The 27717-nt window shown below is 35.8% G+C and overlaps 1 protein-coding gene across 5 annotated transcripts in view; it reads right to left on the reverse strand.

The window, feature by feature from the left end:
- Positions 1-4539: 4539 nt before the first annotated feature.
- The window catches only part of LOC140338730 (EH domain-binding protein 1-like protein 1), a 149596-nt gene continuing 126418 nt past the window's right edge, over positions 4540-27717 (reverse strand). For 4 of the 5 annotated variants that reach the window (XM_072423054.1, XM_072423057.1, XM_072423055.1 and 1 more), the window contains 11 exons: positions 23965-27643; positions 22203-22348; positions 20442-20490; positions 19458-20366; positions 19275-19338; positions 14540-14616; positions 14171-14291; positions 8697-8796; positions 8500-8573; positions 7645-7759; positions 4540-7551 (listed from right to left, as the gene is read on the reverse strand). In XM_072423054.1, the coding sequence (XP_072279155.1) occupies positions 7464-7551; positions 7645-7759; positions 8500-8573; positions 8697-8796; positions 14171-14291; positions 14540-14616; positions 19275-19338; positions 19458-20366; positions 20442-20490; positions 22203-22348; positions 23965-27643 (5422 nt within the window). In that variant the 3' untranslated portion in view covers positions 4540-7463. The remainder of the gene's footprint in view (positions 7552-7644; positions 7760-8499; positions 8574-8696; positions 8797-14170; positions 14292-14539; positions 14617-19274; positions 19339-19457; positions 20367-20441; positions 20491-22202; positions 22349-23964; positions 27644-27717) is intronic. The other variant, XM_072423058.1, reaches the window with a different exon arrangement.

Raw genomic sequence — 27717 nt, forward strand, 5'->3', positions numbered from 1 at the left:
ATGTCAATAAGTCTTTTTTTTATTCGATCTTTATGTCAGCCTTTCACACAGGCACAATTAAACAAAATATGAAGGACTATTTGTTCAACATCCTGTCACTCCAACATATTACACCTTACCGAAAATCCATAAAGACCCAGTCAACCCTTCAGGACGCCCAATTGTAGCAGGAATTGGATCAATATTCTCAAATGCTAGTGAGTTAGTTGACTCGTACCTTAGAACAATTGTTCTCACTATTCCTTCTTATCTTAAGGATACAATCCATTTACTTACTAACATCTGAATTACAAATACCGTCTACTGCCTTTTGGTAGCCCCAATGGTAACCATTGACGTCGAATCCCTTTATAGTAGTATCCCTCACAATAAGGGCGTTCCTGTGATTTACAAGTACCTACAAAAACATTATCCTCAAAATAATTCAATTCAAATAGATTCAATGCATTTATTATCACTCTTTTACAATATATTCAGAACCTCTCAAGAGAAGTATCCTGTTTAGTCAATATATTAGACTCAGGCGTACCGGTAATTGTTCTACTGATGATGACTTTGAACTAGAAGCAAAAGGCTTACAGAAAAGACTACTTGCAGGAGGCTATAGTAAAAATCTTCCTCAAAAAGTTTATCAAAAAGCAAAAATCCAGAAAAGTACCTCTTTCCTATTTGAAACCAAAACTGATACCTCCGACACACAGGTTAGGTTGATTACTAAGTTTAACAACCAACACAAAGTAGTCTCGAGTATCTTATGGAAGTACTGGTACATATTACTATCCCACCCAATGACATCTAAGTTTTTACATCCATATCCATCCATCACTTATAGAAAATCAGCTTCCTTGAAAGATAACCTGGTTTATAGCCACTACACACCTCAACAGCCGGCCTCACCACAACTATCAGGGTACCATCAGGGTATTTAAATGTGGGAAACGTCCCCAATGCCCATGGCTCAAAGAACAAAAAGAATTACTACTACCCAATAACCAAATTCACTAAATCAATAAACATATTGACTGTTCCACAACAGCCGTAGTATATCCTATTACCTGCATCTGTAAAAGATTCTATGTGGGAAAAACCAAAAGGCACTGGGGAAGAGAATGTATGAGCATGTCTAGTCTATTAATACAAAATGGTGACTCCTATCAGCTTTCATGTAAGAACACAGCACAACTTTGGGGTGGAAGTGTCAATCAGTGATTACTTCAAGCTGAAACAAAGTGGATTTCCACTCTTAAAGCCACTTTTCCACCCGGTTTAAATGATGTACTGTCTATCAAATCATTTCTTTAAATAGTGTCTCCAAATCTCTTCTTCTTATTCATTATTCTTCTTATCAACGGTGAAACACTTCAATTAGATGCAAAAACATTATAAAGATGATATAGATGCAAAAACATTATAAAGATGATATATACTATCTTATCTGGATTACATATACCCATATTGATATGACTAAGTTGAACATCTGTAAGCTTTTAGAGGCCATTGAAATTTATGTACCTATCTTTTTGGCAATAATACATTTCATGATATGTGGTATTTTTATTGTACACCATTTGATCATAGGTGGACTATGTTAGAATATGTTTATTATTTGATAGAGGTTGAAATGTTTGTTAAACACTACTTAAGCACATTTATGGGTTATGTTATAATAGGTTATATACTGGACCATTATTTTATTATACAATGTATTGTGAACCTGATTTGTTGGAATGTGTAGAATGGTGAATCCCATGGTACATAATGTTTGGCTTGACTTACCTTCTATATAACCGAATCACTCCAATTTGACGACAAATCATTTATCTTTAATTAATTTAATATGCCGTTTCCTTTTAACAATATGGTCTTAACATGATATACCAATTATACACATTATAAGCTGTTAACCAAATTAGCACATATAATTGTAGGGGATTGCCTTTTTCTATCTGCTAGCTGAGTTTTAACTTTGTAAATTGCAAATAAATTTGTTGAAGTGTTTCCTGCCCCTGATAGTGGCCTTAGAAACCCCACCAGGATATAGGGAAATGCAGGAAGTAGGTGCCAGGGTAGGTGCCTGCATTCCTTCCAGAACACACTGACTGCTGTGCCTGTGTGTAGTGCAGTATTAGATTATTACGCTCTATATTAATGGAGTATATGTGATATCTGTTATCAGAGATCACTTTGGGAAATCCCTACTGTCAGTGTATCAGCTACATACACAAATAATATTATCTCTGCCCTTTCAGTTCTAATCTGCACCCTCTGTCTAGTTACATCTAGCATAGGTTAGGCATGCGATGGCCCATAGGTAGCAGAGGTCCGGTTGCATTGGCAGATTAGTATGACTGCTAGGGTATAAGTGGTAGTGCAGATAGATTGTTCCTGAACTCCAGACACTTTGCCTGCATCCCTGCAATCCAGGATCACAGCATACACAGCCCAATTGCGGGTTGGCGGATCTCCTTGCTGCTGTTTTCAGGATCATCTCATCAGGACATCTTTGATACAATCAACTCCAGAGGCCTCTGCAACTCATCCTGACACTGATACTGGAGGTATTTGTGGTTATAGACTGTATATATACCCGAGTATATCTGTGCACAATTCTCCTCAGGACTCTGCTATGTGCTTGATATGTGTACTCATTGATGTTTATGGATTATAAATATTGTTATTACTGTTTTGAGATATAAAGCTTACAAATACTCCAACCTGTGTGTTCATTTAGCTGCAATGGTTAATGTTGTATGCTGGGTGTAGTGGTTCCTTGGGTGCTGTTTCATATTACTGTTATTATTTCTGGGTAATGTCCCAGGAAGGGAGCCCCTCTGCTAACAGAGACCCTGTCCTGGGTGGAGGCACTGCCAACTTTATTAGTATCCTCACTCTTCCATATAGCGAAGGCCCAAGATCCTCTCTGTTATCTACAGGTTAGTGCCATAGCCTGGTTTGTGACGGTCATTTACATGACCCCCCCCCATAACAGGGCTACATAACTTAGGATATATTTTAGTGCAATCCTCAAAAAAACATTTAAAATACCTAGGCACTACTTTTATGTCTTAGACCTGATCCTTAAAATATTGATACAGTTACAGAATATTTTGAGGTATGTTTTTTTACTCTTGTGTAACCTGTTGCTTCTTTACAATATTTGCAGTCTTGCATTTTTTCATATATATTTTGTAATTTTCAAATATTGAATTCAGCCTAGGACATGCCATTACAGTCCCTACCTTTGCCCAGAGGGAATGCAAAATGGTCTACAATAGTTTATGCTTGTTAGGGAAATTACAGATTTTAGTTAATCCAGTTAGAATGCCAGCAATTGCTGCAAGATTTGGGACTGTAATGAAAAGGATAATTTCACTCCGACGGGAAAATCAGTGCACTCTATTATAGGCAGGGGCAGAGGCAAAAATAACACTGGGAACAGAGGATCACCAGTCAGCTAGTCTGGAGGATGAATATAGTGAACGGTGTATTTGATTATTTGAAGTGTAGTTCCTATGCCCTACAGATCCGGAGCAGTCTCTCTTGACATCCTGCACTATAACCCTCTGCCCTGCTGATTGTGATTTCGCCTAGACTAAAAAGTATGGATTGATCCAGTTTGTGTTGTATCCCACCAAGAAAGACAAATTCAGTCACTACTGTATGTGGTACATACACCAATGTAGGGTATATGGTGTCAGGGTCAGTGATTTGCAAAGCAGAGCTTGACAGTGGAAGATTGGAATTAATTAAATATGGTTCAGTGCTTTGGATATTCCCAATGCTTGACACAGATGCAATCAAGTGGTTTAGAATATTTCACCCATGGAAACTATGTCAACAGGAATTATTGCCCAATTTGCTCAATATGCCATGAATATTAAATTGGAACATATACTTATATATGAACAAAGGGGGTCCATTTTATTCCTGTGCATGTAATGCAATGTTTTTGTGGAAATACATTACAATTATTTATAAATAATGTAGAATTGTGTTTGGACAGGTGGTGTTTATGAAAATATTGGTGGGTTTTCGAGGGTGTATGGATAGTTTTTTTTATGAATATGCACAGCTGCTTTACTTCAAAGTTATGATTCCAAGCCCATAGTCCATACTTCTAAGAGTGAAACACAAATAAAGCATGTCAGTCATGCTGACCTATTTTAATACCTTCACAAGGCAATAGATTGCCATAAAACAAGCACAGGCAACTGTGCTCTGAAATGTACATGTCTCACTGGACATTGAGGTGCAAAAAAAGGCAGAGCTGGATGCAATACATTGGAGCTCTATTCTTTCAATAAAAAATATTAAGAAAAAGGATACAAAGTGCATCACGTACAAGTTAGAACCTTGTTTATATTTCTAAAAAATAATATATAACTTAATTAAAACAGTTTTGTTTTTGTTTCATGTAGTCTTTCTTTAAGGACTCACCTGAATTAGAACAATACACAAGTAAGGCTTTGTATGGTTGTGGGTACTTTATGTTGCCTTTTTCAAAACAGAGAATTCCTTTAATAATGATTTGGACATAAACATTATTGTACAATTTTATTATATCACATCAAGCAATACATGAATCTCACAATGTCTGTCCAGCAATGCCTTTGTACCATCAAAATAACTTTACAGAAAGCTGTGCAAAGCTGTGTTTTTTGAGCTGTAAGACATAACATAGTAAAAACAACCTTTTAAAACAATTATGGATCTATATATATATAGATAAAAAAAGGTAAATATTTATTATTCAAAAACTGTCAATAACTGTCAGAGGAAAGGATTTTTCATGAAGATGCATGAACAAGCGTTGTACATACAGCGCTGTTCTGCTCTATGGAGAGGGGAGAGCCACACAGCGGCACCCCGCTTTGCTCTCTTCCCTTCACTTGTATTATGATTGTTCCTCATTGGAACGATCCGTGCGATGTTGGACAAGTGCTGTACACACACCAAATTCTCGTCCAATACTAGCCCTAAGGTGATTATCGGATGAGAATCATCTGACCTGTGTACGTAGCCTAAGCAATTCAATGATTTCCAAAAGTATAAACTGAAAATGTGTGATAATACAATAAAACAAAGAAGTAAAATGTACACTATGTCAAAAACATGCCATCTTTTTTCTAAAGTCCCAGCAAAAAAGCAAACATTTAAAAATGAGTAAAGCCTATCTGCAAATGCATGTTTTTGCAAAATTTTCATGGTATGACCTCATTAGAGTGTCATCCTCCCAGGATGGTGTAAAGTAACATTTTTGTGAGCTTCTACACACCTAAGCAAACCTTATGGAATTACGTGTCAGAAGATCATTACATGAGGACATGCTAAATAACTGGCTACTATTTAAAGCAAAACTATTGTCCACCTATTTTAACTCCCTTGCAGTGATGCACCCTCTCTGAGCCCCCTTTAATAAAATGTAAACTTATATGATTTACCATACACCTATATGAAAAAGATTGTGTCTTTTCATATTTGAGTCGGGTTGCTCACATGAATTCAAAAATTGTCTATGGCAATATAAAAAAGCAAAGGTTTTCGAAACAATGGAGCACACAATTTTGTTCACTTACTACAGTGAATTATCACTCTAAAATTTCAAAATCACTTAGCTTGGTAAATAAGGTGAGGCTCTGTTGAAATGTAATTTCCTTACACATGATTGAGTATTTTTGCAAAGTGAATTTTTGTTCACTGTTCAATGTTCACTCTGCAAATGATATTTTACCTAGCTAAGCAAACTACCTAAACACCTTTAATGAATCAAACCAAAACATTTTATTAAAAAAAATGCTATTTTGATCCTAACTAACAGACCCCCAAATGTTTTACCATACTGAAATAACACAGAATTGTCCCCGCAAACATAATATCTTATTGTGTGCAATATTGAAATTCTGGTATGTAAGAATAACATCACTGAATTAATATATTACAAAATAATGCAACATAATGGCAAAATAATGCTATTGCTACAGATTTATCATTAAGTTGATAACAGTATATTAAAATACTGATATTCTAGCTTCTGAGTCGCTGGTGAGGTTTGATTGGTCAGTCGTCTTCTGCATCTTTTAAGACTCTACACAGGGGAGATGTTGACTAATGCATTTCCTTGGTATAATCTTACAGAAACTGCAGACGGTAAGTCTACATCAATCTATCTATCAAATTACCGACAGACTAAATGAAAGGGGAGGAATCTCTAGGTATTATAAGAAAACAATTTTCTTTTAATTGAGTACTGACAAGGGTGACAACTTTTCTGCCTACATTCTCTGATATAAAGAAAAATCCATTGCAGTTTAAAAGTAACAATAAATATATCTGTTTTATTTAAATAAAAGGCAGCATTGTTGTCATTTTTCTTTTGAACTAAAAAAAGAATAATGCACAATAAATAAGTTGTAAATTAAGTTTATTTCCAATCATTTTATGTGCAAACCTTTTCAGTGATCTTACTATTATTACACATCAGAAAATACAAATTTGACATTAAAACATTTTTGTAATATTCACAAGTATATATTAAGTAGACCCACTTGAGTATCTTATATACCTTGATTTTGGCACACGAACCAAAAAACTGGTTTATAGAAAAAAAAATGAAAAGACCACTATTTTAATCTAACTAACAAAATAAAGTTCTCAGAATCATGCACATCTTATTGCACCATGTAAAATGTGCCAATGAATTATCAATCAGTAGGGGTAATATAAAGATAGATAATATTTGTACTTGCAACTTGTCCGTGTTTGCAAATACTTACAATCACGAAGTGCTATTACCAATAGACCACAAAAAGACACTGACACTGATAAAGTACAAGCTACAATTTAGAACCAAAGCATTTTTCTCTGAAGGCACATGTAGAAGGCATTCTGTTTAACTACAAAAATAAAAAAAATTGCATGTATAACTGTAAAAAAGAGTGTAAATGTCACTTTAAGTCTTTTTAGGAATGGTAACTTCCATCAATAAGACATGCGATGACACAATTATGATAAATGTTTGTTTTTCAATGCAATGTGGCTCTAGGTCCCTGGAATTGCAAGTTATACATTAAAAAATAAGTTCAATTTTCTTGTCCATGATACTGAACTGGCATTTGGCATTTATAAAAAAAAGTGTCTCCAATGCAATTCCAATAGTCTTTATTATTATTAGTATTATTGTTAATAATATTGGGCACTTATTGGTACTTACAATAGTTTTAACTAATGGCAAGATTTACTTTAACTAATTCAAATCAGTGACACATTTTATAAAATCTCATGATGTGTATATACAGTCTTCACACATATACATAGTACTCTACATCATTAGCAGCAAGTGAAAAGAGACAGGAAAAATGATGGTGATGAGTAATGTTTAGAAGGCATTTCAACATTTTTGCCTAATTTGCTTGTCTTAAATTTTGCAGATTACTTTTATATATTTTTGCTTTGGCCTTAAAGTTTTAGCTGATGCGGCATTTCTCTTTTTTGCTGAGCTTTCTCCTTCTTTGCTCAAGACTTCTTTCTATTATTTCATCTTCTTCTATAGCTCTATAAGATTAAAGTAAAAAATCAAACAAAGGTGATTTGTCATAGATTGAATTAAAGTATGTTAGATTGTATTTTTATGGAAAATATACATACTTCCTCTCTTTGATATGGAGATCTCTCACAAGTCCATCACGTTGATCTACTAAAGAAACCAATTCATCCAGTAAAAGTTTCTCTCTTCTCTTCTGAGCTTCACTTTTTAAGCAATCTATGGTGAAATACAAAGTAAAGTAAAATTCCTCTAAAAATTCCTTACTCTGAAACATAACATTTTGTAGTATTTTACTAAAACACAGAAAAAAAATTCCTTTTTTGGATATAAAAAGAAAAAGTTTATCATCTCGAATAAATATGCAGGGCACAATTACCTTTCACCTCTTTTTGTTGTATGTATGTATGTGTATCACATGAACAACAGTGGGGGAAAAATCTAAGCATTAGGTATACTGAGATCCATAAAAATGTGCATTTCTTTCCTTTCCATCATTAACAAAAAAAAATGTCCAGAGAGGCTTTAAGTTTATGTATTTTTTTAATTACATTTTCCTTATAGTGCTTCTCTTCAATAGCTGTGGTGACTGTGCATTTGGGTAGCAACAGCACTGGAAAAACTACAAAGCTTGCACATTCTGAAACTACTTAGGCCCATGCTATTTCACAAAAATAATCTACACATGCTATTCCTTTAAGTGGAAAGCTTTGGCAAACCAGTGATTAGAAAGGCAAATATAAGCTACAAAAACATACATAACATGTGTGGGCCCCAGTACACATAGATACTGTACGATTATTGATAGTGTCTCACTTTGTTTTGGAATATTTTCACTTAATTTACAGAACTAGTTACACTACTATAAAATTGCACATTACATTTTATTTTTTTTATCCTACAGCCTTACATTTAAAGAAGCATTGACTTATCTAAAGTAGCAAATATAAAAACCTTACCATCAGTACACAACAGTGCTCGGAGGTCTCTGCTCAGAAGTTCAAACCTCCGTTCCAGATCTTGCTCCTCTGCCCTAAAATGCAAAAGCATAGCTGTTACAATAAACTGGCAAATAATTTTTTATCACTCAATTTGATGTTGTATAAGAGTAATTGGAGTAAGATAATAAAGAAATAAAAAATGTGTCATCACTTACAGTAATTGTAGCTCATCTTGTCTCCTGATTAAAGCATTTTTCTTATTTACTAACATGAACCATTCCTGGATAAGAGCTTCTTCTACTTCTTTGTCGGACCCTAATAATTAGAAATATGAAATTGTTTCAATGTTTTGAGAGTAGTTTTGTCTTGTCTTTTTGGTCTACCGCAGTAACTTTTTAATTTTTCAGCTAAAGTCATCCTAAATGTGATCCCTTTGTTCTGGGGAGAGGTCAATATCTAGATCCCGTGCAACAGATATGGAGAGCCATTTCAACAGATATGGAGGTGTGAAATCAGAGCCTGGAGCCAAAAAAATTAAGTATAAATAAGAGAACAAAGGTCTAGTCCCTGTTTCGTACATAATGCTTCAAAATCAGAGAGAGTTTTCCTGAATTGGTTTAACTTTGGTAAGGAATGATGAAAATGGTGAAGTTGACGAATTCTCCAGAACCTTAGGTCCCTAAAGAAAGATTCTTTGTGCATCTCCACCAAAGTTGGCCAATGAGTCTTGTGCATAAAATAACTGACCTGCCGTGCACCCATATCTGTTAGACTTAGGTAATTAGGGTAATCTAAACCTGGTTGAAATTTGGGGTTTCCTACTATTGGATTCAATGGGGACAAAGTAGGTAATATTTTTTGGGTAAACATGCTACATTGTGGAATACATTTAAAGTCTCTGTCACTGTGGGATGTCTGGTAAACTTGTACTGGTAGAGTGGATTGTTCCCACGTTAATAGAATGTCAATGACAGCCTGTTCTATTTTGATCCATTGTTTCCATTCAGCATGTCTAAACCATTCAAAGATTCTACCCAGGTGGACCGCAGCGTAATAGAGTGATGGATCTGGTACACCAACACCACTATGTCTCTTAGCTAAACGTAATAAATTAAAAGACAATCTAAGTCGTTTCTGTGCCCATATGAATAGTGTAAGACATTGACTTTAGATTTCTAAAAAACACAAACGGGAGTTTGATTGGGAGAGTTTGTAGCAAATAAAGTAATTTTGGCAGAAGTGTCATTTTAATACACCGTCCAAACCAGGACAATAGTTTTGAGTGCCATTGTGTAAGTTCTCCCCTAAGATCCCTTCAAATTCAAGAGGTCATTACCAATATAGACTCCTAAATATGTGATTGCCTCTGTAGCCCACCTGAAGTCATAGGATTCCTTTAAACTACAGCATACCTCCTGTGGGAGGGTGATATTTAGGGCTTCTGACTTTTGATAATAATTTTAAAGTTAGATAAGACTCCAAATTCCCCTAGTTCCCCCATTAGATTATCGGGGTTTTGTTCAATTCTAGGCAAGAGGGGCTCAAGGGTAAGGATGAAAAGCAGAGGGGAGAGGGAACACCCTTGTCTGGTCCCATTGGAAATGAGGAAATGGTCCAACAAGAAAGCATTTATCTTAGTTCTTGCAGATGGTGGAGAGTAAAATGTCATTATCCTGACACATTAAAGTCACTTCCGAACTAAAACTTGTTTAACTAAAATAAAAACTCCCTCCCTGAATTCAGCCAGTCCGCAGAGCGCAATTTGTAGGAAATCAAACTGGTTAGCATTAGGAGCAAAAATATTAGCTAAGGTTACCAGTTTGGATTTCAATATGCCCTTTAGAAATAGAATCCTGCATGCTGAATCAAACCAGCTGTCCTTAAATTGCCATATCACTCTTTTGGAGGGAAAGATACTCTCACCCCTAGCTTTAGTATCTGTGGCTGTGCTATGGTAAGCCCAATAATAACAGAATTCACGGGGTATCTGCTGAATCCAGAAATTACAGTTTTATTGAATTGGCTCTAGTTCTTGTAATACAGGAATCGGAATTGACGATTTTACCTTCAACAAATGTTAACACAGCATATTATTATCAATCTTTATATACACCGATGTTTTGCATTTTATATATTAGGCATTATTTTCATGAAACTTTCATTTGCCTTCTTTTCATTCATACATTTTTTTTTTTTTTTTACAGAAATATGAGTTCTTCTAGAAGAAGTTGTTTAAATGACTCTAATCTATTTTGCTACATTTGTGGTGAATATTCTCAGCAAAAACAGAGAAGAAACAAGCATATCTTGCAATTAAACTTGGGGACCAAGATAAGTATTGGGCTCCCCATATGGTATGCAAAACTTATGTAGAGTGTCTACGTTGGTGGAAAAATGGAAAACTGAAAAGTTTGAAATTTGGTGTACCTATGGTATGGCGAGAGCCCAAAAATCATCATAATGATTGTTATTTTTGTGCTGTGAATGTAAAAGGTTTCAATCATTGCAAGAAAAACAAGTGGTAGTACCCTGATTTGGAATAGGCAAGATGACCAGTGCAGCATGGTGCTGATGTTCACATACCATTGTTCAGTACATTTCCTGATATTCCTGTATCCGACATGAAGGATATACAGGATTTGGAGTGTAATCCAAGAGTTAGCAGTGGAAATGAATATGAAGGAAGTGTTTCATCAAACCAGCAGTTCTCCCAAGAAGAGCTCAATTGTTTAATACGTGACCTAAGTCTGTCAAAACAAGCACCTGAACTTTTAGCATTCAGGCTAAACAAAAAGAACTGTCTGAGACCGGAAGTTAAAAAAACAGTTTTTAGGACAAGAGAGGTGACACTCCTACCATATTTATTGGTGAAGATGGAGATTTTGTGTACTGTTGTAACATCCCTTGACTACTAGCCCATATGGGAGTACCAGAATACCGAGCAGAAGACTGGGAGCTTTTCATAGACAGTTCCACTCGAAGTTTGAAATCTGTTTTACTGCATAATGGCAACTGCTATGCATCAATTCCAATTGGTCACTCAACAAAACCTAAACAAGAATATGAAAATATCAAAATGGTCTTACAAAAGCTTTGCTATATGTGTTGATTTAAAAATGGTGAACTTCCTACTTGGACAGATGTGTGGATACACAAAGTTCCCATGTTTCATCTGCTTGTGGGATAGTAGAGCAAAGCAGGATCACTGGAAAAAAGGAACATGGCCTCCAAGGGAAAACATGAAAAAAGGTGCAGCGAACATCATTAACGAGCCAATGGTTGACAAAGAAAAAATCATTCTCCCTCCACTACACATAAAGTTGGGATTAATGAAGCAGTTTGTTAGAGCTCTGAACAAGGACGGTGATTGCTTCAAGTACATTTGTAGATTCTTGCCTGGATTGAGTACTGAAAAATTAAAAGCAGGAATCTTTGATGGACCCCAGATTTGGTAACTGATAAATGATTCAAATTTCACAAGTTACATGACTGATACTGAAGCTTTTGCTTGGCACAGCTATGTCATGGTTGTCAAGAACTTCTTGGGTAACCATAAAGCACAAAATTATGAAGAACTGGTACAAAACTTGCTCTTAGAGTGTACTTAAACTTAGAAATTTCACTTTACATAAAAGGGTAGACAATCCATTTTTTGTTAAGTAAAAATTCTGATTTTGGAGAAAAAGGGGAACTAAGGGACTTTAAAGCCAATCAGTTTGCATATCTGAGTACATTTCCATAGGGTTGAGATAACTGTACAACATATCAATAACGTTTAAAAAAATGTTTTCTTTAAAATAACATTAAAAACAAGTCAGTATGAAAAAAGCCACGCAAATCACACATGCATGAAACATCCATAACGCGTTTAGTGGATCTGGTACACTTCTTCAGGAGGAACAAATTATCCACAAATATGAAAAGTCTCCCCTCATGTAGTAGGGCAGGAGAATATATAAAGAGTCTGAGTAGAGGGACACAGAAGGAAGCTACAATAGTATATAAATGGTCCACTAGATCAGCGGTCAGGTGCTCCGCGAGAACATTTTGGTGGTCAGTGTCTCTGGTCAGTGCACCCCCGAGCGGGGTCAGGAAAAGGACCCCGCTAGGGGACGCACTGGCCAGAGCCACGAAACACATCCCCAGTACAGTTCTTAGGCTCGGGTGTGTGGACGGGCTGTGTCCCTGCACACAACCGCCCACTCTCCCAATCGCAGGCTCAGATCTCAGAGGGGAGGTTTCTCGCCCTTTGAGTGACACCCTGCTCCCTGCGCATGCGTGGTCAGAAGCCGGTGATTTTAGTGGTTCTTTCGGACCAAAAATTTTGGCGACCGCTGCACTAGATGGTACTATATTCTTTTAAACATTAGCAAAAAACGTTGATGTTATTTTACCTTAAATAACCTAACATAAAAAAGTTTTTTGCTAATCTTCATAAGAATATAGTACCATCTAATGGTCCATTTATATACTGCTGTACCCGTATTTCAGATATCCCATCACAAGCTAATTTTGATAATAAATGAACAGTTTCAACTTCTACAATTAGAACTTTGAGTAGTAGTTGACTATCTTTTTTTTTACTTAATAAGGAAATATTGAAAATTTATCACAGATGGACATAACAATACACTTTTTCTAGTCCTATTTCAGTTCACTTATCCAGGAGTTTCCTTGAATATTCTTTTATACACATATCTGCATCTAAATCTTACAGTGAGTAATCTTGAAGAACAACTGTGTTTATTAATGCTCTTTAACTTGTTTAACTAAAAATTGGTATATTTCTCTTTATATTCTAGAAAAAAATAGTGGATACATTGATCTCGATGTCCCTTACATAATATTGTACATTGTGATATACACCATATACATATATATATATTATTATCCTTTACACCCTATTATATTTCTTTACTATCCTAATCAGTTGTTAATGTTATGTACATACATAGATAAGCAATTATAATCATATATTTTACTGTTTATGTCTAGTTTTGATCCCAAATGTCCCAAAGGACCAAGCCAAAAGGCGAAACACATCGGGCACTTTGGCTGCTGTAAAATCATATCAGATACAGAGCCTGTATGAAGAGGCACTTGTGAACTCAGGTGGCTGGACTGAACATGTACAGCACTAGGACCAGTGCTTGATTGGATGGGGGCTTAAGCAATTCGGACTGGGTGTGCATGGATTCTGAGTCCATAAAAAGCTCAGTCTGGCTTCTACATGATTCTCTCCCCCCTGAGGATGTGGACCATGGGGAGTCCGGTCTGCTCCCAGGTGACTGCTGGGGCTTCAGAATGCCAGGGGATGGTGGAGTGCAGGCAGGGTCAGTATACTGCGTGCCGAGAAAGCACTCACCTCCCCCCACGTATGCCTTCTCAGCCATGCGGCCTGTGCGGCGCCATCTTGGAGGTGGAAGCAGAGGGCCCTGCCAAATGAGTCTCCGAAGGGAGAAAGACGCAGAGGAGCCTGGACTTCTTTTCTCTTTTTAAGCATCCCAGAGTCTTCCTGCATCCCAGCATGGAGTTGCGGGAGTCCAAACAGTAAGTATCTCTACCCGGTCTGAGACTAAAGAGGTGCTGGGGACGGAGCTCCTAAGGAACACGTCTGCTCAGCGCCATTACAAAGCCATGCACCCTGTTTTATTTTATTTTATTTTAGAAATAGTATGTACATAAATACCATTTTCCATTAATGTTCGAAGCTCCTTTTCTACTACTGCAGCTCTTTCGTCAATCTCTTTTTGCTGATCCTCCAAAGCTCCAAGTTCAGATATTACATACTGACTAGTGTCTTTAAGAATCTGAGAATAAAAAATACATATTATATAGATTAGGACACTTGTAGTATTACTATAAGTACATTGTATTGCTTAACATGGAAAAGCCAGCCATAGAAGTAATGTGAATGGATTTTTATGCATTTAAATTGAATAACCCCCAGTTCAAAAAATCTTCTTTCCTTGATTCACCTACAACTATATAATATTTTAACTTACTTATAAATAACAAAAAGAGTAAAAAATGAGGTAAAAATTTTGTCACAACATACCATGGGTTCCTCCCCTTTCATTGGAGCTTCAGTTGTGTCAACTTCATTGGTGGAAAAGGATACAGATGTAGATTGTTCTGTTAAAAAAACAGGAAGACAAAATGTAATCCAGTAAAAGTGTATGATGCACAAAAACATATAGTAAAATAAAACAGTAGTGTTGTGTTTATCACTGCATAAGTTTACTTCTGAGTGCAGACATTTTTTACACAAATTTTAGGCATTAAGCTTTAAGATACTTTAATTTTTAAGCTTATTTACACTAAAATACTGTAGATATGCTGATTCTGAAAGTGCAGTTAGTTTTCTTCTATCATGTCAGGTTTTTTCTCTACCGCTTATAATAATGCGATTACTGTAGCGTGGATTTGTATAGGATATTAATTTACACGCAAGACAGTGTGGTCAGAGGTTGTGCGCTGCTCTACGTAGTGAATAAGCAAAATTTTATTTTCTACTTACACATGTATTTCCTTTCTTTCAGATCATGTCTGGCTCTGCTGTTTCTCGTCTTAAGTGCCTAAACAGCCCTGATTCATTTTGTTATATCTGTGGCAGTTTCACCATTCCCAGTCAAAGGGCGAACATCAGCACATTTGTAGAGCAAGCCTATTTGGCATATTTTAAAGTTAATCTTGGTGATCAAGATAAGTCTTGGGCCCCTCTAAAGGTGTGCAAACAGTGTGTCAAGGGTTTACGGATGTGGACAAAGGGAACACGTGATAAGATGCCATTTGGTATACCTATGGTTTGGCGAGAGCCAGGAGATCATTTCAGTGACTGTTACTTTTGTATAGTGAAAACTTGAGGAACTTGAGAAAATAAAGAAAACTTACAAGAAAAATAAATGTAACAGAGTATCCTAGTCTACTATCCGCTATACACCCAGTGGCTCATTCAGATGAAATCCCAGTGCCGGTTTTCATTACACTACCCTCTCTTGAAGAACATGATTATGGTGATGAACTAGGTGACAACAATGATGAAGAGTTTGAAATTGAAGAGGACTCTGTTCGTAAGGGATTTGATCAGCATAAGTTGAGTGATTTGGCACATGATTTGGGACTATCGAGAACTCCTAGCATCAAGACTGCGTGAGAAAAACTTACTTGAAAAAGGAATGAAGGTATCGTACTTTGGAACCAGAGAAATTGCATTTCTGCAGTACTTTGGAATTGACAGTGGCTTTGTGTATTTCCATAACATACCTAAAATCTATAACTTAACAGAATGGCGACTATTCATCAATAGCTCAAAGCGGAGCCTAAAGTGTGTCCTCCTTCACAATGGCAATATAATTGGGTCAGTCTCAATTGGCCATTCAGTTTCTCTTTGTGAAGAATATACAGCATAAAGAGAGTTATTGAGTTGTTGCAATATCACCAACATATTTGGGTCATCTGTGTTGACCTTAAAATGGTATGCTTCCTTTTTGGTCAGCAACGCACACACACCAAGTATCCCTGTTATCTGTGCATGTGGGATAGCAGAGCTCGTGAGAGGCATTGGGTGGAAAGGAATTGGCCTCCAAGATCTGCACTAAAACCAGGTGATCCAAACATTCTACATGAGCCACTTGTTGATAGAAGAATATTATATTCCCACCTCTGCACATGAAACTGGGTCTGATGAAGCAATTCAATAAATCTTTGCCAAGTGAAGGAGACTGTTTCAAGTACCTCATTTTGGCATTTCCTAGTTTGTCATAAAAGTGGAGTGTTTGATGGTCCACAGATTCAGCAGCTCATCAAAGATGAACATTTCATAAAGACAATATCAGAAGTCGAAAAGAATGCTTGGTTATCATTCAAAGCCATTGCCAAGGACTTTCTTAACAATACAAAAGCAAAAAATTACACAAAAATTTTCCAAAATCTCTTGAAGAGCTACAAAATGCTTGGTTGCAATATGAGCATCAAGGTGCATTTTCTGCATAGCTATCTTTCTAACTTCCCGGAAAACCTTATTGCAGTCAGTGATGAGCAAGATAAATGATTCCACCAAGATTTGAAGGTCATAGAAGGATGGTATCAGGGTAGATGGGATGTACATATGATGGCTGACTATTGTTGGAGCATCTTGCGAGATTGCCCTAACACTGAACACTCCAGGAAAAGCTATAAGCGTAAATTTTTAACATAACCGGTTACCCGATTAATTTTCAAATGTTTTACTGTAAAAAAAAGTCATAGAGTAACAATAAATCCTTTGAATGAACAAATGAAATTTAAATAAACAGTACATTCAAGTTATTATTTCATTATTCTTTCATTGCATGTACATTTTTTTAAATTTGTAAAATTTCTGGATGTGATAGCAAAAAACTGGAGTCATTTCTGGATTCACCACCAAAAAATTTGTAAAAAACAAGTGTAAGATCTAACTCAACAAAAAATGCGTTCCCCAGTGTTATAGAAATGATAAAAAGAAATGCCCAAAAACTGATTAAACATGACACAATATAATTAAATTTAAAGCAAAGAGATGCCAATTCCAAAATAAGCATCTGTGCTGTGCATGTATTGGGGGTTTATTCAAGTGTAAACCCTATTCAATAGTTAAATGGTGTGAGCTAAATGTATCAAAATAGTACTAAGAAATTATTATTTATTTATAAATTTGTCATGTAAAGCAAATTAAGTGTGAAAAGAGATAAAGTATTGCTAATTCTACAAGCATATTCTAAAATGCCCTGGACACATTTGTAGGCATCTCTAAAAAAAAAAAGAATTATCAATAGTTAAGTTATAGTGTGTTTTCCTTATAGATATTTAATGAGTAACATGTACCTGTAATCATAAATTCAGTCATTCAGTGTATTAATAAATAAAGAGTATTCACTCGCTTTGGTTTAGAGTGTGTTCCACACTAAACATGGGTCAGAGAAAGTTAAGAAGAGAACATCATAAAGAAATACATAGCCAAGCATGTTAACGGAAAAGTCTTTAAGACAACCCAAAACAGCATAATGTTTGTATTTTAGGGCTGTTTCATGTATGGCATAGGGTGTTTTTGGTCTGTGCAGGGAACAATGTAGTCACAAAATTAAGACATTAGGGAGCAAAATGTACTGATTGGTGTCTTTAGACTCTGTTTCAGTCCCAGGTCATAGATCCTCTAACAGGATAATGCTTCAAAACACAGGTAAAAGCACCCAAGAATTGCTACTAACAAAACTGAAGCTGCCTTCTATGAGCTCTGATTTGAGCCCCTATTGAACATCTGTGGAAAAAAATTAAACATGCAGCCTGGACAAGACAACCTTGAAACCTGAAATGGCCGAAACAGTCTGCACAGGAAGTGTGGGTCAAACTACCTGTTAACAGTTGCAGAAGTCAGAGAGAGATTTGAGAATCAACTGATGGCAGTGATTGCCTCGTAAAGATGTGTAACAAAACATTAGGTTAAGGGTCCCAATATGTTCGTTCATGTAATTTTCATTTATGTTATTAATCTAAATATTTTGTTAAATCAAAACCCTAGGCAAAATCTATTTTTAAAAATACAGTATAAACAATTATTTTTTTTTACAAATATTACAATTAAACTAACATTATTTTTGTCAGTTTAAAGTTGTTTCAGAGACAGTTTGTACCAACAAATGTGCCCTCATTTGTAATTTCAGTATTACTTACATACACAAGAAAGATTGCCAATACAATGCAAAGTGTAAAGTAGGAAATCAATAGTGGTAAAATAGTCACAAATATTGACATAACTAAGTGTACAAAATATTGCCATGTACTGATCTATACTATGCTGTATATTTTATTTTTCATTTATAAAAAAAAAAAATCCTCCACTTGTTACTGTTTTTACCTGTTGGTCTGGTTACACTATTACTAAAGATTAGTTTGAGCATAAGTCTTAAAATTAATATAAAAAATAAATACTGTACACATGGCAGATTTTGGCCCAGGAAAACTGCAAACATTCTCTTGGGTGACAATCATCTAGCATGCGTATGTAACTTTATCCTTTGGTAAAGACATTTAAAGAATCAATTACCCTTAATCTTTTAAATTCTGGATTTTTTTTTCTCTGAACCCATACCACCACTTAAGACCCAGGTGCTGTTTTGAAACAGCAGTTCTGACAGCAGATTTTAGCACTGGTTCTATGCTAAGCACAGCGGTACATCATTTCTTTGGAGATCTTTTACTGGTTAATGGCAACCAGAAATAGATCCCTTTGGGGCATGATCTATTACTGCACAACTGCATGAAGGGCATGGATTAGGTCTTCAGTGACCCAATCCAGACTTCCTAGATGAATTCCCAGGTCCAATAATGAAAAAGGAAATTTGCCTTTACTGCACGAACCCCCAAATACTCACCAAAGGAGAATGTAATGTATTTCAGAATTTTGACAATTGCAAATTTATAAAAATGTCACCATTGTTGTGCCCTACCAGCCCAACCTAATCTTATTGTTATACTACTAATTTTGTGAACCATATTTTTTCTGTGTGTCAAAAGAAGGAAAAGTAGTAAATTTCAAAATCACCATTTTTTTGGACGTCTATATATGCATACCATACCTTAAGCCTAATGCATAATGGCATAATGTGCCTTAACCCTCACCCATAAAAAGGAAACCTATGCTACCAGCACATCAATATTACTTTAAATCTTTAAACTTTAAATGTAATATATGTATTTTAAGTTAACAATCAAACATAGCAGAAATGCTCAAAAAACCGAGCCAATATGATGCACATGTATATCAGTAATACCATTCACAATTTGGGAAGAAGGTCTTGAAGGTGTTTCATGACTTTTTAATGTGAGATCCATTTCCTGTTGTTAGAAAAATTAAAAAATAAGAATTAATGCCACAAATGGCATTATCATTATAAATAATAATAACATAATAAAAAAAATTTAATAAAACAAAACCACAAGGTGAAAAACCTTACCTCATCTTGTGAAAGAGACTGGGATCGAATTAGAGAACGCCTTTTCTTCACAAGGTCAGCATCTCGAAGGTGACCTAGACCTCCTCCTCTTCGTGGGGGAGCAACTGGAACAGTTGCTGATTGAAGGGAAGTCTCTCCAACCTCTAGGTTCAACTCTGTTACATTAACACTTAGTCTCTTCTTAACACGAGGAGGTGGAACAATTCCAGAACTATTAGTTCCTTTAGTGGTTCCTGGGATCTTCTCTTCCTCTATATCTGCAATGTCCTGTATCTGAGGATTTTTTGTCTTCTGCTCCGCCATTGGAGATGTCTTCTTTTCTACAACAGAGTATTTTGGTGAACTGTCTACAGGAGATGGTATTGCCAGTTCCTGGTTGTCAGGATAGGTTATATGTTTATCCTGTGTTTCAGGCATGGCTTTTGTTTTATTGAGTTGTTCAGGTATGAATACCTTGTTTTCATGTATTAATTCCTTTATTTTTTCATTTTCATCGGCTGCAGCACCTAAGGCTCCCTGACATATGGGAGTAGACACTTTTACTTCATGTTCATGAGACAAGGGATCTAGTGGATTTTGCTTTCCATGGTCCACATTTACAAAGTCATTTTTATTAGTGGTTGTGGGTATAGGACTATGTTCCTCAGAGGCAAAGGGTATTATTTCTTTATCTTTAGGACTACTATTTTGTTGCTTTTCCAAATCACTTTGTAGTTTCAAAACAGTGTCATGTTTCTGCTTATCTACCTGAGGATTCTGAGTACCTGCAGTAGGATGAGCACTTGTGAAATGAGATCGAATTTGGCAGAGGTATGTGAGAATAATTAGCTTGTCTGGTACAGAGCGAAGTAACATGTCAGATGGTGATAAAAGTGGTGGTATCCCCAGAGCAGCAAAGCCATCATATGCCTATAGGTAAATAGGGAAAATAAATTAAATATATATGTTGATTAAAAAAATATTTCTGTAGCAAAAAAAACTGACCTTTTTGTTGTTCTCTTTTACATTAAGGGGGTCCAAAGCTTCATAGTTACTGAAAAAAAAATGATATTTTATTAAAACAGTTGAATATACACCCTCTTGTGTCAAGGATTAGAAAAGTTGACTGCCTCTGATCCTGGTACATACAACAAGGCACCTTAGCACTCTAGTGCACAGCTAGTTGTATGAAGCCCTTACAATATTGAAAGGAGCACTTACTATAATGAAAGCACTGCTAGAAAAATTACTACAAAAAAAAATTGTGTAACTGCTACTGTGCCTACCAAACTCATTTGGGGGTTGCTAAACTTTCAGCAGAGGAAGACCCCAGCACACTATTGCAAGCTTCTGTAGACCCCGCTGCAGGAACTGGAATAGCATGTAGAGACAGATAGACAGACACTAAGTTATAACATCAGAATGTGTCAATTTAATTTAGTCTCATGCCAACACCAGAGTTAATGAGCTTCTAAAAAAACATTTTTTACATAACCAAGGCCTATTTTAACCAATGGAAAAAATTAATACTTAACTGATTAATAGGCAATGAAAGTAGATGCCACTGGGAATCAGTATTCTCCCCAGAATTTTTTTTTAAGCTGGAAGAAGCTGTAGGCGGGTGGCGGTCCCTGTATTGTGACCCAACTTTTCAGTAACCACCCAGAAACAACCAGGTGGTTAATAAAAAAGTGCCAGGTAGTGCGATTGGCTAATAGGGGCTGGAAGAAACACTGGAGTAGTAAACATATATTTTTAAATATAACGGGCATGACTTATAAAGCTCTCCAACGTTGGAGAAGATAGACTATCATGGGTGAACCCAGATGATACAGCAAACATTTGCCAAATAAGAGAAAATAATTTTGCACCAGAGCACACAAGTGTTCAGTGTAGTGAGCAATTAGGAGTGGGTCCCTATACTTGTGGCATGACTGGATCAATGGAAGAATGCATACAGGCCCTGTTTTCCAATGCAAAATTAAACCCTACTACTCCTGCAACATCATATTCCCTGTCATTAAAGTTTAAAAAGAAAAAAAAATATTGATGTCCAGAGGCTAAACCAGAAGCTGTCTGCACTTTACCCATGATCAAAAGGGAGGAGGCAACTGTTGCATGTTTCCATAGGTCTGCTTTAAATATCTGGAAGACAGTCATTAAAGATTTTCCTATACAATACAAAAGGGCCTCAATTGCACACCACAGTTTGGTAAGATACCACAAAACAGGATTTAATAAATTGGGCCTGATTTATGTCACCTGTTGTGACACAAACTGCAGTTTGCTGCTACCAACTAAAAAATGTATATTGGTATTTTTAACATAGTTGTTGTTTTTCTGAGTTTGTTTTGTATATTTAAAAAAAACTAATTTATATTAGTCATCACATGCACAGTTTGATAAAATAATAATAGTACCATGTAAAAGAAAAACCCATCCAAGTGACAATTAGGTTTTAAATGGTAATCATTGGACAGCATTCCTATATCTATTAGGGGAGAACCATGATCAATTCTCTCTGCCATAAACACTTTGTTTATCTCCACTCATCCTACAGCTTTTGATGTTTATGGCCAACTTGGAGTGTTTATATGCCATCTGGTAAATTTTCCATAATGAACAATGGTTTTAAAATATACCAGAGTAGAGACCCATAAAAATGCTGCTGTAAGTGTGCAGACAAAGAGGAAAGCACTCCCTTGACCAGAATCATTGGTTATTCATAAAAAAATAGATGATTTAACACTGCTACTAAAAACTTACATGTTTGTAGGGTGAAAGTGGTGAAGGATGGCACAAAAAGCCAGCCCATTCCTCCATGATGTGGTAAAATTGTTGACTCGCACTCCACGATACCCAGCTGTCACGTCTTGACACCAGCAGAGCAGAGAGTCAGTACTTAAGGCTTCCTATAAAAATATAATTAAATACATGGGTATATTATTTTCTTGCAAATGCCGGTAACCATATTATTGTCAAAAGCAACACACCCATAAATTAGTTTTAAATACTAATTACATATCAAGCAATTTTTTAACCCTGTATAGTACAATAAAGGCCAAAGGCAGATTAAGCAATTGGCAGAGCAAGAGCAAACTGCCCCAGGAGTTACATGGAGGCTACATGCAGCTTGGAAGATTAAGAGTAATAGGTTTATCTGAATCTGAATCTGAAGGCCTGTACCATAGAAAATGTTCTTTTATGTTTAAGTCAGATAGAAAGAATATTGTACAGCTTTTTACTAAGAGTAAGAGGAGGAGTAACATTTACACCGTGATGATGAGGAACTGACACTTTGCAACCTAGGCAAGAAAGCGAGAAAGTGATGCTGATATGCAAATTTGAACAGGAAAAGGTGCTTCTATCATATTGTAAATAAAAAAACTGAGTTTTACTACAAAAACTTAATGCAAAATATACATTTCTGTGGATATTTGTTTGTTGCAAATCTATAGCATTAATATTTAAAAATTTAACAGAGATCATTGGGATTAATGAAACACATGATCAAGGCCATTTTGATAAAAAAAAACCTGGCTTTAATGTGAGTATTGCTGCTTACTAAATAGAAAAAGTAATTTATCTACACACAGGCAAAAAATACAATCCAGAAAAAGTGTATCCCTTCATGAACTATAGTTGATATTATGCAAGAGTAAGTGTAAGACTGCCTAGAAGATTTTAGAGCAAAGCAGATTCAAGTCATATTAATAAACATTACATTGCAAACATTACTGATAGCAAGACACCATCAACAGTGTTTATTACCTCACACAATAAAAGTTAGAAGGCAGTAACATGTATATTGTGAAGCCACATAGCAAGGGATAAGCAGCAGAGAATAGCCCATCTACAAAGCAGACATAACACCAAAGGTTCACCTGCATGAAGGCTTTTGATTAAAAGGAACAACATTCTGCAGGGAGTGACTGGTTTAAGGAAGGGGTGTGACTGGTTTAAAACTTACATAATAAAATTTCAAGATTAGCCATGGCCACTTGTCACATATTCTGTATTATATATATATATATATATATATATATATATATATATATATATATATATATATATAAAATGGAGCTTAACAAAAACAGGCATGTTTTAAGTTCATCATAGGTGGCAACCGTGGTTCTCGCAATAGATGCAGAGGTGGAATATAGCTGCTCAGGGACAGAAAGTATACTATTTGCAAAAACTGTGATTTGGGGTTTTTGTACCCTTCAAAATTATGTAAAGATGTGCAGGACTTAAATGGACAGCCACACACAATACAAAATAATATATACACTGTTTTACATGTATTCTTAACATGTATTTTTTTTTAAATAGCTGAATAGGTTAATTTATTTAGCCATGTAGTAAAATTGTATTTTATTGAATCCAACTGCAGCGTGTCATCCTAGTAATGGTACTTTTTTATTTTCAGCCATGCAAAATTCCTTTTTTCCCTTTCGGGAAATTACTACATTGATCACATCCCATGCAGAGTGTCTCTTCCTCATCTGTATTATAGACTAGCACATACCTCCCCCACATGCCCTGTGTACTTGTTCAGGTTCTTCTTTTTTGTGGTTCTCTGTTGTCCAGGGATTGGTGTAGGGGAATTTGAAAATTTGCACTCTGACAACATATTAGTTGTTGGTTCCACAGCTTCAGATGTTATGTTACTTAAAGAATATGTGACAAAAGTCTGAACAACAGGACAGACAATATCATCAGTGCCTTGGTTTTTTGGTTCTTTGCTACCTGAGGAAATTGATGTCTCTGGTTTTGACATTATTTGTAACATCTTATTAGTTCTAACTACCTCATTCTGTTTCTTTTCTGTATCCTTTAAACTTGTTTGCTCTTCAGTTTTTGCCATTGCCCTGCAGTTCTTTTCTACCCTTCCCTCAGCTTCCTCCATATTCAGTTTTTTCCCATATGATAATTCCTGAATTAAAACACCCTCATTTACTCTGTATGTTTGTATTATATTTTCACTATTTTCTTGTTGAGAGTATTTTTTATTTTTCTCCTTTACTAGGAATGATTTTGGTTTTTCATCTTTATTTTCTGCTTGCTTTTGTCTTTCTTCACTGAAAACATTTTCCTTTAAATAAATGTCACCCTGCACTTCCTGCTCTGGCATTTTTGCTACAAAAGACATTCCTTCTGTTGGGGTTTTTATTTCTTCTGCATTTTTCTTCTCCTGTGGGTTTTCTTTCTTGGAACTTGACATGTTTTGAACATCTTCTTGGAGAAAAGTAGCATCTTGAACTGACTTTTCAGTATTTTTTTTAATTTCTAATATAGAATATACCTCTTTCAGATTTTTCTGTTCTTTGTCTACAGTTAGTACATCCTTTCCAACTCTCCCCTCTGTTTCCTTATGATCCTCATATTTATTACAATCATCTATGTTTTTATCATCTGCTTTATCAAAAAAAGCCTCCTTCTCTAATATGTTTTCATTCACTGCATCAAAATTATCTTTTGGCCCTAGACTTACTTTATTTATCCAGTCTGCATTTTCTTTATGTGCATTTTTAACATCTAGTGCAGGATAAACGTTAACTGTTTTTTCAACCAAGCACATCTCTACAAAAGCCTGTACTTGATTTGGTACATCTACATTTTTAGATGCTTGCTCATCGCATCTTCTGTCTGTGCAAAGAATGTTTTTTTTCATCCTTTTTTCATTCGAGTGTTTTGCAACAGCAGTTTTCTCAAGCCTTTGTTCTGAATTGTGTATTTTTTCCATCCTGTTTTTTTCTTGTAGTAATTCTATCTCTTCACCACAGACGCATATATCTTCTGGTTGTTTTGCTTTTCTACTTTTAGCTCCTTCTTCATCCACACTGTCTTTGATCCCAAGAGAACTGAGCGTATCTTGATCCACTGCTTCTGCAAATTCCTTTTTTTCACCTGTCTGATCTGTAATATTATTACTTTTACCTGTTGTTTCATCATGTCCATGAACAGAACCAAAAAAGGGTTCTTTAAATACACCTTGTTCTGCAATGTCATCAGTTGTTATAGGTTTTTCCTGTAGCATTTGATTTTCCAAAATGCATTTTTCTACCAGTCTTTGATCCTGTCCATCACATGTGTTTATGTTAACCATCTTTTCATTGGATGATAGAAACGTACCTTTAACAATATACTGATTTATATCTTTTTCACGTTCAGATGTTTCATTATGATATATACTGTTTTTCAAAGTGTCATGTTCTGTTAACTTATATGTTGGATCCAGCTTCCTAAATACTCCTTCTTCTTCCCTTCCCAGTCCACTAAATTCCTCTTTTTGCTCATTGGCCACAGTCAATTCTTTTTGCCTCTGTTGGTCAATCATACCTAATACATATTCCCCTCTTACATCTAGTATGTCTAGTGTGTCATTGGTATTACTTTTTACCTCTATTAAACCATGCATTCCCTGTTCTGTTACAGGTATTGAGTATACCTCAATTGTGTTTATACATTCTTGTATGCCTCCTGTTTCTAGCATACATTTTTCAACCTGGAATGATTCCTTTTGTTTCTTGGTAACCCCCTCCTGCAAGTCTTTATCTAATCTTTCATGTACAGATTCTAACATATCATATTTAGCTTTGCAATCTTTGCCATGTCTTTTATCTGTGGTCAGTGATAAGTCATCTACAACTTGTATATTATAAATAATTTCATGTACTGATTGTGTTATCTCTTCTGTCTTTTCAGGTTCACTCACTCTATTTTCATTCCTGTGTATAGAATCTCCAGCCTTGATTCTTGAAGCTTCAGCTTTTTTGTTAGTCATTTCATAGGTTTCTGATGATATTTCCACAGATAATTCTTCAGCTCGGTTACATTCTACAGTCACTGGATGATAGTCTCTTTCTTTCTCCTTTTTCTTGATCTGTGCCTCTTTTGTGTAGTCCATTTTTGTGGTTTTCTGATGTTCAGCCCAGTCTTTTCCAACCTCTCCTTTATCTGCACTATACTGGTTTTGTCTGTCAATATTCACTGCTTCTCCTGGCACACACTCTTTTTGAATTTGTGTATTATCAGTGCCTGTCTCTTCCTCTCTCTTAATACATGTTGTGCCTGTCACACTCCCATTTGGTATGTGCAATGTATGTTGCAGTGTTACTTGTTTATCATCAGACAAGTTTAATTTATGCTCTTCTTTCCATAATGATTTCGCTGTTACCACTTCTTGTTCACTCCCACTGATGTGATTTTTGTGTACACGTTTTTGTGTTTCCTGTTCCCAGTTTGTAGTTTCTCCCGCTAAACATGTGTTTTCTCTCCTCTGTAGTATGTTTTTTGGCAGAGAGTGAACCACACTATCTTGCTCTAATATTTCATCAACAATATGTTTTACTTCAGATCCTGTGATTTTCATGTCTGTTTTTGCTAAACACTGTTCTGCATTTACTGTAATATTTTGTAGGTTTTCTGGCTTAAACAGTTTCATTACTATGGATCCATGTGGCTCACCCTCATCTTGGTTATCAGTCTGTTCATTTTCTGTACAGAGCTTTCCTTCTAGATTTTCTGACTGTGGTACTGCAGCTTTCTGCACTGCCTTTTGTGTAAAGTTATCTGTTTCATGTATTCCCTCTGTATCTTCAAAGTTGCTTGTCTTTGGTGAATTTTGTATGTTGACTAACATTTTCACACTGTCAGCTGACTTGCATGTTGTCTCTTTTGGGCCTAGCTCTTTTTGTACTGACCTGAATGCAATCTGAGGCATGTGAGACATTTCAGCTAAATTCTCGCTAGCTTTGGGTGATGCCTCTTGAACTTGATCTGTGTCTTGATGTTTTAGATTTCTATTCAAAGATGGCTTTTGCGCAACCTCTTCTTTTAACACCACCTCAGGGACTGCATCTGTCGCTTTGGCAATTGGTTGATTTATGTGCTCTGGTACCTGCCATGTCTTTACTCTATTTGGAATAACTGGTGCTTGAGTTACATTAGGGAATGCTTTATCTCCTGCTGATATATTACTTTGTATTATACTCCTTTGCAGAGCATTGTTTCTCCCTATTGCAAGTTCAGGATTATCCACTAATTCTGGTTTAATATCTTGTAGATATCCCACTTTCTGCAAATCCTCCCTGTTTTCCCTATACCCATCCCTGGGGTCTGTCTCAAGTTGTTTCGTGGCACTCTCAATGTGTAGTTTCACATGCTCAGGGCTGAACTCCTGGGTCTTCCATACCTCATTATACCTAGAAAGACAAAAAAGAAGATAAGATATTCATAGTACTATGCTGCAGTATCAAGCATCAAACAAATTATTGTC

Source organism: Pyxicephalus adspersus, chromosome 9, assembly GCF_032062135.1.
Source record: "Pyxicephalus adspersus chromosome 9, UCB_Pads_2.0, whole genome shotgun sequence".
In the NCBI taxonomy this organism is placed as follows: domain Eukaryota; kingdom Metazoa; phylum Chordata; class Amphibia; order Anura; family Pyxicephalidae; genus Pyxicephalus; species Pyxicephalus adspersus.